The sequence below is a fragment of the Tasmannia lanceolata genome, unplaced genomic scaffold (assembly GCF_043159265.1).
Source record: "Tasmannia lanceolata isolate RefF3 unplaced genomic scaffold, GAP_Taslan_0.1 ptg000025l, whole genome shotgun sequence".
NCBI lineage: Eukaryota > Viridiplantae > Streptophyta > Magnoliopsida > Canellales > Winteraceae > Tasmannia > Tasmannia lanceolata.
Window position 1 is genome coordinate 11,393,771 of NW_027518702.1, and position 20,528 is coordinate 11,414,298.

The following is a 20,528-nucleotide window of genomic DNA, read 5'->3' on the forward strand; positions in this document are numbered from 1 at the left end:
TTGGCTTCGTTTTTTTTTTTAGCTGCAAGTTGAAGGTATTTGACCTTCAACTTGAGGGGGAGTGTTGTCATGTAGTTCTTTGTGTCTTTTCTTTAGGAGTGTTGTCCACTTTGTTGTCTTTTCATGAGGGAGAGTGTTGTTATTGTTGTCATTGTCTTTTCTTTCGTATTGTCTTGGGGTGGTCCTTTTCGTGGTGTATTATCTTTATGTTGTCTTTTCTTTAAGGAATGTTGCTTTCTTGCCTTGTTGTTTTCTTTTCTTCTCATGTCTTGTTGTTATCTCCGGGCTCATGGATCTCACCCGAGGGGGAGCATTGTTGTGCTTCCTTTATGTTCTTGTTTGGTGTTCTCCCTAGTCAGTCTTGATGTCTTCTCGGCTTTATACCTTATCATCTCTTTTCCGGACGATGGTTTCCATATCCATCGTTGGTCGGCTCTCTTACAAGTGAAGGTCTTTTCCCGTCGACCTCTCTTTTTCCGGGCGATGGTGTCCCCATCGTTGGTCGGCTCCTTTTCAGGCGACGATGTTCATGCCGTCGACCTTGTCTCTAGACGATGGTGTCCCCATCGTTGGTTGGTTATCTTCTCATTCCTTTTCTTCTTATCTTCAGGCGACGATGTTCATGCCGTCGACCTTGTCACCAGACGATGGTTTCCCCATCGTTGGTTGGTTCTCTTCTTCTTATCTTCAAGCTAGGTGCACAGTTCGATACTTCATGGTTGGTTGGTTTCCCCATCGATGGATCGTTGTTATTCCCCTCCGGAGGTGCACAGTTCGATCCTTCATGGTTCTAGACTTATTGCCGGGTTCTCATTCAGGGGGGGACCCGGTTATGACTGCTCTCGCCGTTGTGCTACCTTAGGGGGAGCTGCTCTTTTTTATGGCCGTACTCCGTAGATCTCGATGCTATTCATGGTGGCCTTTATCTTTTGTTTATGCTTTTCATTATGTATGTACCACACCAGCTTGAGGAGTGTTATACCAAGCTGGATGTATGTATGGGCTTATTGTACTTTTTGTTATTTTTAGTTGTTGTAATCTCCTTTGTACCAAGCTGGAGTTCCCAAGTATATACATTCCAGCTTGAGGGGGAATGTTGAATAACATGTTGTAGGGTAGTTTAGTCATTACCTCTAGTATAGAGGGTATTGTAGTCTTTGTACTCACTTGCCCTATTTGGGCCTATATATACATTTTATGTGTGTAGAGCTCCCTAGTGGAGACTCTCCAACCTTCACTCCTCTTCTTCTTCCTCTCTATCTCTAACCCTATCTCATTTCTAACAGTTATTAAAGAGGGCTTGTTGCTTATTTCTAAAGTTTTTGCATTTAAATCTTATAATTGCTACTATAATCTATGATTTTGCAATATGACTATTCCTCTTCCAATAAAGTGATATTTCTAGGGAAATGATATCAGCACAACCATGTCTTGATATTTTCACTAATGCATCTTGTCTTTTAGTATTTAAAGATCTGCCAAAAGGTTATTACAGTTCCTAAAAAGCTCTCACAAGCCAATTTAAAATGAAAAGACAACTTGGGTCTGTGCAATTATTAAAACATGGTTGTGCTGATATCATTTTCCTATTTCTAAAGAGGATGTATGGCCACTATTTATTCTTGGCAGTTTCTGTTTTATTAGTTATGGAGAGTATCCGATACGAAATTCCAGTTCCGGTCCAATGGAGGCCAGTTTCTATCATGTGATGGTCAAGGAGACTCAGTTTCCGCGACAGCAGAGTCACCAACTATGACTGAAACATTTTATATAGAAATAAATCGTCACAAAGTTCATATTAGACTTTTGAGTGGAATCTATGTGCAGGTATTTCATACTGAGCACAGTTTTCCTTTAGATTGAATTTATCAGCCACTTTAACTTAAATTTAGTTACTGTTTTAGGTTGTTGAAATATTCAATGACATAATAGCTGTATTTTTCATTAAGGCCACTTCAGCAAATCAGCTTACAGCAGACTATCAGGGGGTACCAGGATGGGATAGTAATGGCGCAACATTTGAAATGACCATTGTTACAAATAACTTGCATGGTGATTACCAGCTCGCTAATGGATATGGACATGACAAAGCTAAAGAAATTCTAATGGTAAATTTCAGAGCCATCAACCATTAATTATTTCCTACTCCAACACCCCCACTCTCCCCCAAACACACGCATACACTTAATTATATGACCTATTTTCAAGAAAAAACTTAAAGATTCAGAGGAATTCAATGTTATTTTATAGAACTTAAACCATAGACGTCCCTGGATTTTTTCTAGAAACTGTGGCTTCCAACTGATGAGGGATTGAGTCCCTACTAAGGTTTTAAATGTTGGTTTTGGTGGAAATTTCGGCCGAAATCATGTAAAACCTTGACAATTTTTTCTTCTTCTTTTTTTATTTCCATTGAAATGTATAAAATCTCGGTGGATATTTCGGCAATTTCGGCGGACATCTAGGTAACTTCAGTGGAAATCTTTAACATTTCGGTAGAAATTTTGTAAATAAGGGTGAAAAACAAAATTTCAATAGAAATTTTTAAATATTTCCTCTGAAATTTTGGATTTCGGCCAAAATTTAAAACGATGGTCCCTACTGATTCAGAAAATGTAGTCTGCATCTCAAGTTCTGTTTTTTTATCCTCTGTGAGGACATGCTGTATCTCATTGGCATTTCTTCCCATAGATTTTGTATTGAATTGAGGTTTCCTAACCTGCAGAAACACAGAAGGAGTTTTGTGACACGAGAAGACATCCGCTTTGTGGCTGAGCATGGGATAAATACTTTGAGAATTCCTGTTGGATGGTGGATCTCACTGGATCCTAATCCACCAGCTCCTTTTATTGGAGGAACTTTGGAAGCTCTGGACAATGCATTCTCATGGGCGCAGTAGGTCCTGTTCTGCCCTTCATTTTTTTTGTCTCCAATGAAGCATATAAATTACGCTCTTTATATCTGCATGTCTTTGGCTTGGGAGTGTCGTACAAATTTGCAAAGTTTGGGTGCAGGGATTTTAATTTGAAGTGCATAATTGATCTTCATGCTGCTCCTGGCTCACAAAATGGGATGGAGCATAGTGCCAGTAGAGATGGTTCTATAGAATGGCCTGGATCTCCAGTTTACATCTCACAAAGCCTGGATGCTATTGATTTTTTGTCTTCCAGGTATGGATTATTGTGACAGTGATTCTCATGCAGGTATTACAATGATGATTTACACAGTCATTTGCATTGTTAGAATATGATGTTGTGATTGAGACCAAACATATGGAATTGACTTAATTTCATTTACCCGCAAAACGTCTACAAACTTCAATGTAACTGGATTTTAATGTTCCAGGCATAATTGTTATATCCATAGTTTCAAAACTCCTCCAAATCATCGTGGACTCCTCAGTCAATTCCCTCTTACCGTGGCCGCGTTCTGCATATAGCCCTACGAAGCCAATAAAAACTCCTTTGTCTCTTCCGAGTTATGACTGTGTCAATCGAGTACTCAGCCGTCATGGCGAGTCGACTAGGATTTTCTCCGGCCACATTTTGGCCCACATCCGCATTTTGAAACATCTAAAACCAATTGACATTGTATGAGGTTTCCCAAGATTTTCCATTATCTAGTGGAAAAACATTTGCATCTAAGGATAATTATGGAAGCAACAACAAATTCATAATAATGTGAGTCATTTTTGTATTTGAGGAGGGAAAGCTCTCCGGCCTAGGTATGAATTATTTTTCGTTCGCCGTTTCGTTTTGGCTACCATAACGGAATGCTTCAGTGTTTCAGCTGTTTCGTTCGGCGTTTCGGCTGTTTCGTTTCAGTGTGCTACGACGACTGAATTTTTTTAATAGTTAAAAATATGAAATATCCAAGAAAATAAGAAATTATTAAAAAATATATAAGAAACAATGAAATGAGCCAAATATGTAAAAAGAACCTCTTTCAACTCAACTCAACTAAGCCTTTGTCCCAAACTAGTTGGCGTCGGCTATTAAAAGAAGCTCTTTATTACTTAAAAAATTAAATTTATTGTAATACATAAAAAAATACAAAAAATAAAAAAATGCTAAAAATTAGAACAACAGGGTTATCCTCTCCAACTCAATCCAACATAACATCAAGGTTGTAAAGATCCAATATTTACTTAAAAGAAAATCACTATCACCTAAAATGCCAATGTTGACCAGTCGCTGACTAGAGGAATAACTTTTAGAGACCAAATTATGAGATAACAAACTTTTGAGATCTAATATTTATTTAAAGGAAAATCACTATCACCTGAAATGCGTGTGTTGACCGGTGCCTGACTAGAGGAATAAATTTTAGAGACCAAATTATGAGATAACAAACTTTTGGGATCTAATATTTATTTAAAGGAAAATCACTATCACCTGAAATGCCTGTGTTGACCGGTGCCTAGTCTAGAGGGAAAATTTTTAGAGACCAAATTATGAGATACCAGACTTTTAGGATTTAATAATGTTTGGACATGATAGAATTTATAAATTTTTAAAATTGGAAAAATATCCCACCATTTGGAAGTTAAGATTTTGACCCGGCTTGATTTTTTTCTAATTTTGTACTAGAAGTAGAAAGTTGACTTTTTATCTTTTTAGAATTGATTCTTGAAAGTCTTTTTGATAAATCCAAATGGGGGTGGGGGCAAAGTTTTCAATTTCGATTTCAGCTATAATTTCAGTCCTCACCGAAACCAAAATTTAAGCCGAAATCCTGAAATTTCGGTCGAAATTCGGTAGAACATATCGAAATCCCATATATTTCTCTCGAAATTTCTGCCGAAATTACTGAAATTTCAGCTAAAATTATGTAAAGGAATAAAAAATTAATATTTTATCAAATATTTCGCAGAAAGTTCGGAAATTTCGACTAAATTTGGTAAATTTCGGCAATTTCGGTTTCAGAACGTTTCGATGTCGGTCCAATTTCAGCCGAAATTTAAAACCTTGGGTGGGGGAGGGGGTAGTGCATTTTGTCTTTTGTGAGAGTCCTTATTTGCCATGTTTCCTTTTAGTGATAGCCTCTTGATCAGTTTGTAGTTTCATATGTCCTTAATGACCATTGTTCTTACTATGGGTAGTTACCTTTTGACCAGTTTGTAGTTTCTTATGTCCTTAATGATCGTTGTTCTTACTATAGGTAGTTAAGTCATTTCATATTGTAATGGGCTAGTATATAAAGCCCCATAGTCTCTCATTTTAGATAACCTTTGATGATATAGAATTTGGAAAGAAATTTTCTTTTTCTTGTTATTCTTGAGAAATGGGAATTGCAAACTATTGATTGTAGTTTCTTTCCAATTTCTCCTATCTTTTCATCCCTTGTTGCATGCAAGGTTTTTTGCCGATGATTCCGTGCTTGATCCGATCCCGAGCGTCCCCACGCCCGAAGTAAGATCAAGATCCCTATCTTATACAAAATAATAATAATAATAATACAAAAAAATTCCAGATTTGATCCGATCCGAAGATTGTCGAAGAATGCTTCCGAATCGACTTGCGTTAGGTATTCCCTTATTTACATGTAAATCTTTAGGATGAAACAAAACAGAATTCATAATTGTTTTATCTGGAATTTGTCATGTTGACTATGCAATAACACCATGGAAATATGCATTCCATCGTTCTTATTCTAAATGTCTCTTCTTTTAATTGTTCTTTAGATTTTCAACTAGGTTTATGAATAGATGGATGGGATTTAGATGGTTATGTAATGTAAATCTTATGACTCTTTTGAAACATTCAAATGATTATGAAGGCATTATTCCCTATAAATATTCTTCTCCCATGTTTACTTGTGCCTTTTCTAGCCGTCACATTTCATATAGATATGTTCGCAACCAATTTCACATGCATGAAAAAGATAATCACACACATAAAATGCATTGAAATCAAATTTTCCTCTTGCGAGAAGAGATTTTATTAATTTAGGTTGGGATCGTACACTTTCGGCTTTATTGGTCGTTAATTATATTTCTTGAAGAAAGAAAATACCTCTGATCATACATCAAGAAGTTCCTTATCTAAATACAACTTTTAGTTAATTATCCTCCACAAAGATCTGATTTTCGTTAACAGATCTTGTCGGATGAAATTTCTTTGTCTTGGGGACTTTCTTCATCTTCTCAAACTTTCTTTATTTTCCTTTGGGGAGGCGTCATCTTTATCGTCTCTCCTCTAAGAGAAATGTCTTTTCCCCTTGTGGAGTCTCTAGGAAGAGATCTTAAAGGGACCTTTAAAGAGTCTCTGGAAAGAGATTCTAAAGGGATTTTCTTCTTCTCTCGAAGGAGAAAGGTCTTCTTTCTTTTGGGGAAACCGCTGTCTTTATCATCTTTCTCCTGGAAGAGGAAGGCCTTCTCCCTTTAGGGAGTCTCTAGGAAGAGATCCTAAAGAGACTTTTAGAAAGTCTCTGGAAGACTCTAAAGGAATTTTCTCCATCCTTCTCATGAAAGAGAAATGTCTTCTTTCTTTTGGGGAAACCGCCGCCTTTATCGTTTTTTTTTTTTTTTTGGGGGGGGGGGGACCGTCTTTATCATCTTTTTCCCTTTAAAAAGTTCCTGGAAGAGACTCTAAAGGGAGTCTTATATCATCTTTCTCCCTTTAGAAAGTCCCTGAAAGAGACTTTAAAGGTAGTCTTTATCATCTTTTTCCATTTAGAATGTCCCTGGAAGAGAGTCTAAAGGGATTTTCTTCATCCTACAAATGAAAGAGGAAGGTCTTCTTCCCCAAAAAAAATCTACAAAAAGAAAGAGAGAAGAAAAAAAAAGAAATTGGTAGCCCCTATTAGAGAATGAAATCAAATCATTTAGAATAAGATCAATCTTTAGATTTGATATGATTGGGTCAGATTAAGCAGTTAAGCCAGATTAGGAAACTAGATTTAGATTGTGATTATCATCTTGCCATGTTTATCTCTTTGGTGCTTGTGGACCCCGATCCGAGAGAGGCGGGGGACGAGCCCCACACGAACAGCCTCAGGATCATCCAAGTGAATGGAGAGCTCTACCAAGGAACTCTCGAAAGAATGTGCCTCTCACAGCATGAGTGGCGATACAAAGGGAGATACCTCTCGCTTCGGGGACTAGCCCAGATTCGAGGCGTACCTTAAACAAAGAAGAGTCGCCATCAAAGGAAGTGGGCCATGGATCCCATACTATGCTCTGTTGCAACGGATAACCAGAGATATAAAAAGAAGGTTCGTGCCTGGTTACGAATTTGGAAGGTCCGAAGAGCACCTCGTCCGCCCAAGTGCAAGCACCTGGTCTTTTATGCCATTTATTATTGATTTTGAAGAGTTTTGAGCGAAAGTCATGTGAAATGGGAACATATATCTCCGAGAAGACGTCTACCTAATCATGCATGTCTCAGAGATGAATAATAAACACACAAAATAAATGAAAGAAGTGTCGCCTAAGAATATCTAAGTTATGAGTGTCAAACCTAATTGGTGTCTGAGTTCTGGTGTGCAAACACATGCATGCTACAGCTAAAGGTATAGGATCTGTACATGAAAGTAAGAAAACACAGCAAAACACACAACACGAATCAACTCTATACATGATTGGACAAGACAAATCCTAAAACTCTAAAGCAAGACTTGACTCGGACCAGAATGACCATCCACCCTGGCTGCTCTACGTATCCCGGCCTCGGGAAGAATCAGAGTCAACGTAGTTCGATGACCTATTCTAACTACGATGCCTAACCATCTAGAACCGCTATCCTAGACTCGATCCACTAGACTCGACTGATTTTTAAAGCTTTTTGTACCATTTGTTAAATTCAAGTGAATTGTAATTTTTAAGACTCTATATGCCTTAACTAATGCAAGTTGATTAGCCTTAAGCTAATGCAGGTGGGCCCTATATCCTGTGTGTATCTAGGCTGTGCATCCTAATGAAAACCATGGGCTAACTATATGTTTCCTAGTCTAGCTATTGGTTCGACTAAATGTCTAACCGATCGACTCGAGGCCTCCTAACTCTAGGGACACTCACACGACATGACACACTATATCAATACAAATCAGGACAGACTCCTAACTCTAAAACACCCCGAATATCTAGAATAGACTCCTAACTCTAGGGGAAGATCTTTTTGAAAAGGTTTTGAAGAAGTTTTGTATTTTTTTTTGAAGGGTTTGAAATGTTTATTTTTAAAGGTTTGGCTGGACCTGGGATAAAGATCCCAAGTTGCACTACGTACCTCGTGAAAGAGGATCAAGCCAACGTAGTTCGGAATAGACTTTCCTAACTACTCCTATTGACTCAGATTTTGAGAATTTTGGATTTTTCAGATATTTTTCAAGTGTTTTTTGAATTTTTGACACAAGAGGACAGAATCCTATCATCATAAGGGTAGGATAGACTCCTGATATCCCGCAAAGGTTGGACAGCATCCTATGCTTTGCGGGAGAATTGGACAGAACCACGATTCTGCAAGAGTTGGACAGCATCCTATACCTTGCAAGAGTGGATAAAATTCATATGATTTGATGAGAGGTTGGACAGAATCCTAACCCCTATGATGATAGGACTGACTCCTGAAAGAAGGATTGACTCTCTAGCTAAGGACAGACTCCTATGCTAATAGAAAAAACTTACTCCTAGCGCACAACCCTAAGAGGGGAGCGCTAATGAGACTAGGCTAGTCTCCTAAAAGAAGAAGAGATAAAGAATGGTGCTAGTGAGACTGGACAAGTCTCCTAAACACAGAGATGGACTCCAAGTAACCTTATCATTGCCCTTGCAATGAATAGGCTCTTAAGATTTAAGGAATGTACATCTAGAAGACTAGGCAAGTCTTTTAAACAAAAGAGGGGAGTGTTACTTAGACTGAGCAAGTCCCCTAATGATGGGCTTGGGCTAACGCCTTCATCGCCCTGTTAACATTTTCCATTTGCAAATCATTAACACATATATCATATGACAGCACAAGCATTTATAAACAGATTATATAAAGAGCAATGATATGATAACATTAAACAGAATAAAATTCCTATATGTAATGCACGACTCAATCCATTATGCTCCTAAGAAAATAAACAGAATAAAATTTTCTGCACACACTCTTATACCTAAGCATAAGAATGCTAAAGACACAAAATACACTGACTAGTGTAAACATTTAAACAAGATAATTGAGAAACTTATCCTATTAACAAATAACACAAACATGGCAGTTCTAGGCTAGAATACACAACAAGAAGTATCTAAACAGACTTTAATGTCTACAATTTCTTTTAAACTCTTGATTTGATAAAGAGATATCATGCTTACCTGAAACACGGTTAGGGATATGAATTTAGCCTCTTCACGCCAATTACTTCAATTCTCAATTGCATCTACAGTGAGGAGCAAAACAATGATTTTCTCAGAGAATCTCTGGTGTTCTTCGGCATCACATGCAATGCGCCTCCGATAAGAGAAATTTGTGAACAGGGCCCTCAGCTCCTTCAACTTGGCTTTGGCCACGGCCAGATCTCGTAGACCCCGGACCAGATGAGCTTTGAAGCTCACCTGAATTATCATTGCTGCATCTTGCGGTGATAATTCCTGGTTCTTACCCTTGATAGTCCTAACAGCCGCAGCCCTCTTCCTAGCAAACACCTGTTTTACAACAAGACCTGCTGGATCCGTATCTTTAATCTCCACCACACGTGTAGTCCCTGAACCTTTCTCAACCACACGTGTGGCACCTGAACACTTCCCCTTTGACTCCTTCTTCGCCTTTTCCGGCTTGCCGCCGGCCGGAGCCGACGACGCCTTCAACGTATACGTGTGCGAGATCGGAGCGTTCTTTCCTTTCCCTTTAATCTCAGCCGTCCATTTATAATTCTTTTCCACTTCCTCATTTCCACACCCTTCTTTTTTCCTGCCTTTGATCTCAGTCGTCCATTTGTACTTCCGATCAATCCCGTCCTTCTCAGCTCCTTTAATCTCGGCCTGCAAAGAATACATCTGATCTTGGCCGTTGATTTTCGGGATCAACACCCGATCAAACCCTAACTCGAGAGCTGAAACCCTATCAGAGAGATTTTGAAGGTAAAAATCTATTTCCGTATGATCCTGGATCTTCTTGATTTGGATCAGATCTATGGCGCTCTCTAATACTTCGAAATGCGAAGGAGGAGGAGGAGGGAAGACGCATTGTAGAGATAGATCAAAGGGGCTAGGGTTTAAGAGATCGAGAGCAAACCCTAGCTCATTTTCTAGCTCTGAAAATGGAGAAAATGGGGAGAACAAAGGGGTTTTGGTGAAAGTTTCTTTGTAGAAGAAAGCTGAGGTAGGTTCGATAGGCTCAAATCTCTTGAATATACTCATTGTTCAAGGAGAATCGGATTACAGAGAAAATGAAAGAGAAAGGCCTGATGAAAAGAACAAAAAAGAAATCAACAACCTAAAGAAGGAAAAAGAAGGAGAATAGAAGATATGTGCCGGCTAGAGCTTCGCCGGAATTCGGCCGGAGAAGATGACCGGAGGAGAAGGTGTACGGAGGGTTAGGGTCGAGATCTACTTTCTCTCTCCCTTTTCTCTCTCTAGAAATTAAGAGAAAACCTTGATTTTTTTTAATGAGGGGTTAACATGCTATTTATAGGTAAATGGGATGCTGATAATGACACTCCAAGTTTTGATGAGCGCACGGTTGCGTAAAGAAAATGATAGGCGCGCGGTTTTGTGCGTCCTATACGGCTAAGTTCAGCCCTCCCCAGGATAAACTCACCCCTCTTTTCTGGTTTATATTACGTAATTCCCTCGGCTCGTTCGCTAGGCAAACGCGCTCGGATTTCGACGAAAATTTACAGAGACCTAGCTGGGACCCTAACCTACCTTGGGGCGAAATTTGGGGTCCTAAAGCATTCATTTGATGGGGTTTTGCATGAAATTAGAAGGTGAAGGGCACAGTCAAAATGGGGTGTCTACAGTGCTTTATAAAAGCACTCACTGTGTTTAATGAAATTATCAAAGTTTAGTGAAATTCATAAATTTATCATGGTATCAGAGCAGGTCGATCCGATCACGCATTGAGTACAACCCTAGCGAACCCGTCTGCAGGTGCACGGTGGATCTAGCCGCTGTCTGCCCGGCCACCATATTCCCCATGTTTATTTTGCCATACTTTGTTTTCCTGTTTCCTCTTAGTTTTGTTGCCCTAACCATCTACACAACCAATTCCTCTTTTTCGGATGCTGAATCCCAGCTTACATCCTGTTCCATACTTGCGCATTGCAACGTGGAGCTCTTAAGCATCATCAGATAGATTGATTGGTTTCTGGCTTCTACATGGCCATTGTTCCATCGTCGGGCCGTGTTTTTCACAATCAGCACACAGCGTGTCTCCCTACCATCTTTCTGTTGACGATGGCTCTAAAATCCTAGTTGGAGATTCGTTGATGACTGCTTTGTTTCAAAGGATCGGAGCGAGCGGGAAGAATTTCATTGCAAACGATCTATTGTAGTCACGAACCGACCGTGAAGCATGCGGGATCACTTGCAGATATCAACTACTGTGTTTGAAAACATTTGGGAAAACACATGTTGGTGATTGAGAAGAGAAAATCCTTTTTTCTCTATTCAATCTGTTGAATGCAGCATTGGTTTTGAAAACTGTAGAATTGTCAATCCTCGTAGATCCTCTCATTTCTTCTTTTCTTGAGACTTGGGAGAAAATCAGCATCCCCAAGTATTGATGGTGGTACCCTTGTCTATTTTCCTTTTCCTTCATTTGTGTTATTTCGATCAATACACCTTCTTTAATCTGAAAGCCAAATCCCAGCCTCATAATTGATACCAACACCCCATTCCTCATTTTCTATTCCACCTTGCATAAGGGTTTGGAATACAATTTTTGTGAGCCCCTAATGTTTGTAAAACCACCCATACATGTTGTCTTTTGTAAAACAACCCCCAAATTTGATGTTTCACCCCCAAAGATCCGAGTTGTGGTTGCACTTAATTATCCCAAAGTTATTGTTAACTGTCATCATTATTCCCTACCGCAAGCCATTCGTTGTCGCTCCTCTCGTTCTTCTTTTCTCCTACATTCTTCGAATCTTCATTCTCTATTTCAGTTGAGGTGCCTTTCTTACGGTGCGTGCATGAAATAGTGCTCTACTCGGTTGAGGTGCCTCGATTTGAGGTGCATGCCCGAGAGAGTAGTTTCAAATTCCCATGAGGATCGGTACTCTAAAACCGACCCATGTTGTCTTGCGCATCGTGGCCCTTTCTTGCCCATCGGGGCCTATTCTTGCCCATTCCGGCATCGGTCCATAGTGGCTAATTCTTACTCGCCCATCGAGGCTTGAGTTTTATCTAGTCCATTGAGGCTATGATCCATTGGCTTTTATAAGCCCTCTTCGCGGCTCATCTTACAAGCGACTCTTTCTTCGGCAATCACTCATCTTTACATTTGGCAACAACATCAGGGGATATTCATCATCAAATTTTGGCATTGCTCTTCAAATCAAAGGATTCTATTTTCTTATGGGGAATTCTAGTGAAAATTTCTATTTCGTTGTTGGGGATTTTATTGTAATCAAACTTATGTCGATTTTTCAATACACATACGTTTGAGGGGCCATATTAGAGAATGAAATTAAATCATTTGGAATAAGATCAATCTTTTGATTTGATATGATTGGGTCAGATTAAGCAGTTAGGCCAGATTAGGCAACTAGATTTAGATTGTGATTATCATCTTGCCATGTTTATCTCTTTAGTGCTTTATAAAAGCACTCACTGTGTTTAATGAAATTATCCAAGTTTAATGAAATTCATAAATTTATCAGCCCCAAATCTTTTCTCACCTTTCTCTCATTTTTCTTCTCTGTTTCTCCTTTCGCATAGCTTTTTCTCCCCGAAGATTCGATCCCCCTTTGATTAGCCTTTTCTCCTTAGGATTTGATCCGGATCCCCTCTCAAAAGAACATTTCTTCTATTTATACAGATTACTTAGACTAGTTTTTTACTGCAAACTCATCCCTTATCTTTAATTTCACGATCTCCACTTTATCTTTTTAGAGCCGTTGTGGGCGCCACCTCATCCCTTATCTGGGATTCCACGATCACTTCCCCTTTTGTGGGGAGTTACGTAAACTCCCTTTCTGAAATATGGATGGCTTATTTCCCTTTTCGTGAGAGTTATTTTATTCCCTTAAATTTAGGGATTTCTTTTCCCTTAGTTGTGGGCTCTCTTTTCCTCTTTTGAATTAAAGTATTTTAACATATACATTTATCCCTTTTACTTTTAGGAATAGCATGACGTGTAACTACCCCTTTTTTCTCTCTTCTTATTTTACTAAGGGATTTTACTATTATCCTTTTTGTAAAATATCGAGTCCAACAAGATACATCTTCTTTCCTTCTGCCTTTTGCACCCTACTTCATGCCCTGGAGCATCTTCCTTCTATATTCGCTTTTAACTTTCTGATACAAGTAAATCAATTATGAATCCACCAAAATTAGAAAACAAGGAAGAAAATTGAACTATTAACAAACAATCCAATAAATTTTTACAAACAATACTAGAGTGACAAAATCACGATATATTTGATCAAAACACGATCAAAGTAGTTTAAAACCCAAAACACAAAAAGGAAAACTCATAACTATTCATTAATCCCCATAACACAGTAAGCAAAACTCCTAACTATTCATTAAAGCAAGTAGGTTGGTGTGTTGGAATGTAATCCCTGCAGTTTCTTCCTCTTCTTTCTTTTTCCTCACCTTTTTCTTTCATCTTCTTCCACACTATTTGGGTCAAGGTTTCATTTTTTTTAAACTTCAACATGGTATTAGTGCCAATATCCATCCTTGCCTTGGTCTTCTTCTTCTTTTTTTTTCCTTTTCATGATACCCATGATTCTCCGCTTCCTTCTTTTTCTTTCTTCCTTGAATCCCTTGTGCTGAGCAAACCCTAGGGGATTTCTCTCTTTCTTGTGCATAGAAAACCCATGGGTTTCTCTAGGTTCATTGAGAGTTTTTCTTGAAGACTGGACTATAGTACTGTTTTGCATATCAATTTTCTTTTGATTAATCCCAGTAACCATAATCAAGGTTTAAATTTTGGTTTCTATTTCGGTTTAGGTTTCGGTCGCCACAAAAACAGAAACATTTCGGTTTCAGTTGCAAATTTCAATGGAAATCTTGTAAAATCGCACAAACATATAGAAACATATGAAAATGATATAGTTTTAAGATGGAACTTAAGGAAATGTTATAATAAGCACTGTTAGAAGCTTATCGCCTTCTCCAAAAGCTTAAGCTGTTGGAGAAGGGCGGTATTTAATCTTTTATACTTTAACACTCCCCCTCACATGTGGTCCACTGGGCAAATACGTGGCACATGTGGTCCCACCTTGGGCCGACCATTGCATGTGGAATTTTTTTTTTTGGGACATCGGGGAGGTTTGAACTCGTGACCTTTGGCCGTGCTACCATGTTAGAAACTTACTGAAAGGGCAGTATTTAATCTTTTATACTTTAACAAGCACAAATACACACTTAGAAACCATCACATAATCAAGACAGCCATCCACAATGGTTTATAACATTGAATACCTAAAGACCTCTGCTGTCTCACATGTATGATAATTCAATACCTATCACATTTTACATGTAATTCATATAATACATACACTGCATTTTACATGCAATCATAAGGGAGATGATTTTTTCACCCCCCTTTAGGATAATGCGCTCCCCCTTTTAATGTGAATTGTGGACAGACTTTAATGCTTTTTGATGTCAAATCACGTTAAAAGGGGGGCGCATTATCCTTGGGGGGGAGGGGGTGGTGAAAAATCATCTCCCTCCATATAAATATAATTATGTAACACATTAATATGGTATAGTCATTCCGAAAAAGACAAATCATATTGATACGGTATACCACAAATACACTCACAATTCAATTTCTATATTCATTTTGATTTCTGTATACGTTTCTGTGGGATTGGAAACGAAAATATTCGTCCTTTTCGTGTTGGTTTTGGTGGGCATTTAAAACCATGGCCATAATTTCGTCTACATAAAATGCCAGAATCGTAATATTACTATCATGTTTTTATACAAATACAACATGATCCACATGGCTTCTACGAAAACCAAAGTTGGCGACAATAGATCTGAATTTATCGAAAAATCACGGGGATACCGCTTGAGACCATATATCGTCTTTCAGAGCTTACAAATGTTTCGCGACCCCTCCTCCTCCCGTCCCATGAGCAACATACGCCAAGGGGCTGTTTGGATACGTGGATTTTAGAATCCAGATTTTTGTTTGAAACAGGTGTAAAATTCTGGATTTTACAATCCATTATCCTGGCTTTTAAATAAGAAATCCAAGTTTTAGAAATCTCTCCCCCATCTGGAGATTTCTAAAACGTGGAAACACAAGACGATCTACTACTCTCTTGCTTGACGAAAAAAGGGGTGAGAAATCAGAAAACTTGGGACAATCTCCTTCTTCTCTTTTCTCCCATCCAGGATTTTGAGGAAATCCAAGATTTTAAAATATTGATATCCAAGAGGCCCCTAGAAGTTGCTCCATATAAACTTCTTTGTGAAGATCGTCATGAAGAAAGGTATTTTTAATATCAAGTTGCCATTATTTGGTAGGTCCTTGAAAGGAAAAAAAGTGCCTACTAAATATGTTGATGTGATTAAGGATATGTACGATGGAGCAGTAACTAGTGTCGGAACCACAGATGGCACGTCTAGTGAGTTTCCAAGTACAATAGGACTGCACTAAGGATCAGCTCTAAGCCCTTATCTTTTTACGCTAGTTATGGATGAGCTTATGGAGGGTATCCAAGAAGAGGTGCCGCGGTGTATGTTATTTACAGATGACATAGTATTAATTGACGAAACCAAAGCAGGAGTAAATGTTAAGTTAGAGTTATGGAGAACTACTTTGGAATCCAAAGGTTTTAGACTGGGTAGGACTAAGACAGAGTATATGGAGTGCAACTTTAGTAATGTAAGGAGGTGGGAAGAGTATGTAGTAAATATGACTGGACAGGGGTACCTAAGAGGGAGATCTTTCGCTATCTTGGTTCAATCCTACATAAGGAAGGAGAGATTGAAGAGGATGTTAACCATAGAATAAGAGCAGGTTGGTTGAAGTGGAAGCTTGCCTCGGGAGTTCTGTGCGACCATAAAATACGTACCAAGTTGAAGGGAAAGTTTTATAAGACAGCTGTGAGGCTAGCCATGCTGTACGGCTCAGAATGTTGGGCCACCAAGAAGCAGCATGTGCATAAGATGAGTATGTTAGAATTAGATGTATTAGCCTTAAGGGCATAGTAGTCATTTTGTATGTTCTTCTTTTATATAAATATATTAGTGAGGGGGAGCTCCCACTCACAACAATCTTCTCCCATCTTCTTCTTTTCACACTCTAACATGGTATCAGAGCCCTAGGGTTTCCCTAGGGACCCATTGGGGACCACCATCCTCCCACCTCCCTTCAAACCCTAACCCTAACTCATCTAATCCTAATCCTAACTCCCTCTAAACCCTAACCCTAACCCTAACACATCTCCTTTATCTTCCTCACCTCCACCACCACCACCATCTCCACCCCCACCAGCAACCCATCACCACCACCATCTTCTCCTCCATCTCCAGCCCGTAAACCTATCTCCACCTCCACCTCCACCTCCACCTCCACCAGCAACCCATCTCCCTCCTCCAGCTTCCGTATCCACTACCTCCACCCCTCTCAGCCCGTATCCACCACCTCCACCCCCGTAGCCACCACCCACGACCCTACCCTCTAAAACCCCAACCCACGACCCTCTCCTCCCTATTTCCCACCCCCGTAGCCACCAGCCACGACCCTACCCTTCATGCCAACGGCGCTTTGGCATGAAGCAATGTGCTGTGGATCACTCCGTCTTCAATTATCACTCCGCTGCTGGTTGTGTGCTATTGATAGTATATGTTGATGACATTATCATTACAGGCAGTGATTCCGTGGGGATATAAAAGCTGAAGATTTTCTTGCAGAAAGAATTTTCAACCAAAGACCTGGGTCGTCTTAGGTATTTTCTTGGCATTGAGGTTTATTATTCTACTAGAGGCATCTCCCTCTCACAGAGGAAATATGTGCTGGACCTTCTTGAGGAGACAGGTCATCTCGGAGTGAAACCTGCTTCTGTTCCCGTGGACCCAAATGGGAAATTTCTTCTAGAAGAAGGAGATTTATTAGAGGATCCTGGCAGATACAGGAGGATGGTGGGTAAGCTCATATATCTCACAGTCACTCGTCCAGATATATCATTTGTGGTTGGTGTTGTCAGCCAACATATGAGCTCTCCACGTACTTCACATTGGGCAGCAGTGATTCAGATTCTTCGCTAATTGAAAGGAGCACCAGGTAAAGGTCTTCTATTCAAGATCAAGGGCATATCAAGGTGGAAGGCCTCTGTGATGCAGATTGGGCAGGATCTCCTACAGACAGGGGATCCACCACTGGATATTGTACCTTTGTGGGAGGCAATTTAGTGTCATGGAGGAGTAAGAAACAAGACATAGTTTCCAAGTCCAGTGCCGAAGCAGACTATCGAGCCATGTCCCATACCAGTGGCGAGCTTATTTGGTTACTTTCTCTCCTATCAGAGATTGGTTTTCCTTCATCCTCTCCAGCTCGGCTTTATTGTGATAATAAAGCTACGATTTATATAGCCACCAATCCTGTCTTTCATGAGAGAACCAAGCACATAGAGGTTGACTGTCACTTCATTTGCCAGAGAATGCATAGAGGTGAGATTTATGTTTCCTTCACTCGATCCATGGACCAACTTGCAGATGTTTTCACTAAGCCCTTAAGTAATGCTAAATTGAATGACAATTGTAACAAGCTTGGAATGTATAATATATACATTCCAGCTTGAGGGGGAGTGTTAGAAGTAGATGTATTAGCCTTAAGGGCATAGTAGTCATTTTGTATGTTCTCCGTTCATATAAATATATTAGTGAGGGGGAGCTCCCACTCACAACAATCTTCTCCCATCTTCTTCTTCTTTTCACACTCTAACAGAGTGTAGCGGAGATGCGAATGCTTAGATGGATGTGCGGCCACACAAGTTTAGATAGAATTAAAAATGAAGACATTCGTAAAATGGTGGGGTGGCACCAATTGAGGAGAAGATGAGAGAGCACCGCTTAAGTTGGTTTGGACATATCCAACGTAGGCCTTTAGATGCTCCGGTGAGAAGAGGTGACTCGTGCCAAATTGATGGAGTAAAAAGAGGTAGGGGCAGACCGAAAACAACTTGGGTAGAAACAGTGAGGAAAGACTTGATAGCTAGGAACATAGCAGAGAACATGACCTTGGATAGGATAGAATGGAAGAAAATGGCCCACGTAGAAGAACCCAACTAGAGCTAGGATTAGAGCCGGGTAGATTCCTTTCACCTTCTTCATGAAATTTTTCTTATGGATTCATTTAGCCGACCCCAACTAGTTTGGGACGAAGGCTTTGTTGAGTTGCGTTGAGTTGACTTGAGTTTTGAAAGGTATCAAGCTGCCATTATGGCCAATCGTTATTGGAAACGATTGAAATAATTTCTCCATTTGAATGTAGTTTATCACTTTATCTACCAGAGCAAATGTTTCAGAATAGTCAATGCCAAATGTCTCTTTTATCCTTTTGCTATTAATCTGGCTTTCAAGCACTCAATCATTCCATCTAGTAGTCAATACCACGACATGCTTTCCTCAACTAATTCATATGGTTCTCTTATTTTATTTTGATTGAATGCACTCATGTCATTGTCCATGACCTTCATCCATCATGAGACATCGCCTCTTGGAAAGTATGAGGTAGAACAATGGCAAAAAGAGCAGCTACAAAACTTTTGTATGTGGAGGACACTAGGAAGTAAAAGAAATAAAGTTCACAATCGGATGCTGAGTGCAAGCTAAAATAGGAAGATCAGATGAAGATGGTTCAAAGGAAAAATCTTCAGGCACAAGCGAAGATTGAATGATAGGTTGAGTTGAAGCCTTTATTTTCTTTAGTGTATAGACCTTTTAGTGGCTGCCAAGAAACAATACTAATTTTTGGTCGTTGTCTAGGAGAGACAATTGGTTCTGAGTCATGAAACCTTCACTTGATGGGGCCAAAGTCGCACATAACATTACTAAAAAAATTTTAGATTTTTTCTTCTCACGATTAATAACTGAGCTAGAGTTCCAAGATCATGCTATTAAAAAAGGAAAAGGTTGCAAGATCATGTAGAATATTATGATCAATTGGATATGTTACTTCTTTCTTCTGTGTCTTAGAATCATGAAGGTATATGAAGGAAATAAGAATAACGATGCAAATGCCAATGATGACCAATCCTCTTGGAACTGCCTAAGCATTTGCGTGTGAAGTTGAAGTTGTTCACAGCCTATTTTTTAGGAACTCTCACCGTTTGTATTCCATTAGAGACTGAGTCCTGAACAGTGTAATGGTCTAATCATTCTATTTGATATGGAAAAGAAGATTGCTAAATAATATCTAGTTTATGGGGAATGATAATACCAGTGCTCTCTGATAAATAGAAGTTTCATAACTAGTTTCATAAACCCTGTTATTCCCTATTAAAAGATTGTTATTCTTTCTTTTCTTTTTCTGGAGTCAGAATTTATAACAAGCTGATCCTGGCTTCACCCTTTAAAATTACAGTAGGTTCTACTTGAATTCTCTCCATTTGTTCTGTAAATGCAGTGCTTTTCTTTTTATAGAAAAGTGCATCCCATAGATGTAATTAAATGTTCTCTCCTTAACATCTATATTTACTTTTGAGGAATAAAGAGTATAGGGGACCTTATAAGATTTCTTTGGCTTTAAAAACTACTTTATTATGTTATATCTCTATCCAAAATGGTTTTACACATTTGCAGGTATGCAAACCATCCTGCTTTGTTGGGGATTGAGCTTTTGAATGAGCCCTCTGCATCTGCCGTTCCAATCGGTGTCTTAATTTCCTATTACTTGAAAGGTTACCAAATAGTCCGAAAGTACTCATCCACAGCTTACGTGATATTCTGTCAAAGAATAGGCAATGCAGACCCACTGGAGCTTTATCAAGCAAACATTGGCGTTTCAAACACTGTGGTGGATTTGCATTATTACAACCTCTTTGACAATTTTTACAACAACATGAGTGCCATGGATAATATTCAGTTCATATACAAGAGTAGGCTGACTCAAGTTCAGGCATTGAACAATGCAAATGGTCATCTTGTCTTTATTGGTAAGATCCCAAGTCCACCATGTTTATTACTAAAGATAAGCATCCCTGTAAATTCAAACTAGTAAAAATAATAATTTGTCTTTCAGAGATGGCCAAAATTACCTGACTCAACTGAAAATCCCAAGTCCATCATGTTTATCCCTGTAAATTCATCAGTTTTTAGTTTTTAGTTCAATAACTTTTTGCGGCCTTTAAAAATAAACCCATGATTTTTTTGTCATCTCTTAGAGGATTGCAAGCATATTGAATTCACAGAT

At 39.1% G+C, this 20,528-nt stretch overlaps 2 protein-coding genes across 9 annotated transcripts in view; one reads left to right on the forward strand and one right to left on the reverse strand.

Moving 5' to 3' along the window:
* Positions 1-20,528, forward strand: part of LOC143858080 (putative glucan 1,3-beta-glucosidase A) — a 42,199-nt gene that overhangs the window by 18,461 nt on the left and 3,210 nt on the right. For 5 of the 8 annotated variants that reach the window (XM_077368678.1, XM_077368679.1, XM_077368681.1 and 2 more), the window contains 5 exons: positions 1,645-1,827; positions 1,950-2,108; positions 2,726-2,895; positions 3,015-3,170; positions 19,919-20,271. In XM_077368678.1, coding sequence (XP_077224793.1) covers positions 1,645-1,827; positions 1,950-2,108; positions 2,726-2,895; positions 3,015-3,170; positions 19,919-20,271 — 1,021 coding nt within the window. The remainder of the gene's footprint in view (positions 1-1,644; positions 1,828-1,949; positions 2,109-2,725; positions 2,896-3,014; positions 3,171-19,918; positions 20,272-20,528) is intronic. The other 3 variants (XM_077368680.1, XM_077368682.1, XM_077368684.1) reach the window with 3 other exon arrangements.
* On the reverse strand, positions 9,347-10,342 carry LOC143858208 (uncharacterized). Its single transcript, XM_077368863.1, has one exon. It carries the CDS (start codon positions 10,340-10,342, stop codon positions 9,347-9,349), a length of 996 nt encoding a protein of 331 aa, XP_077224978.1.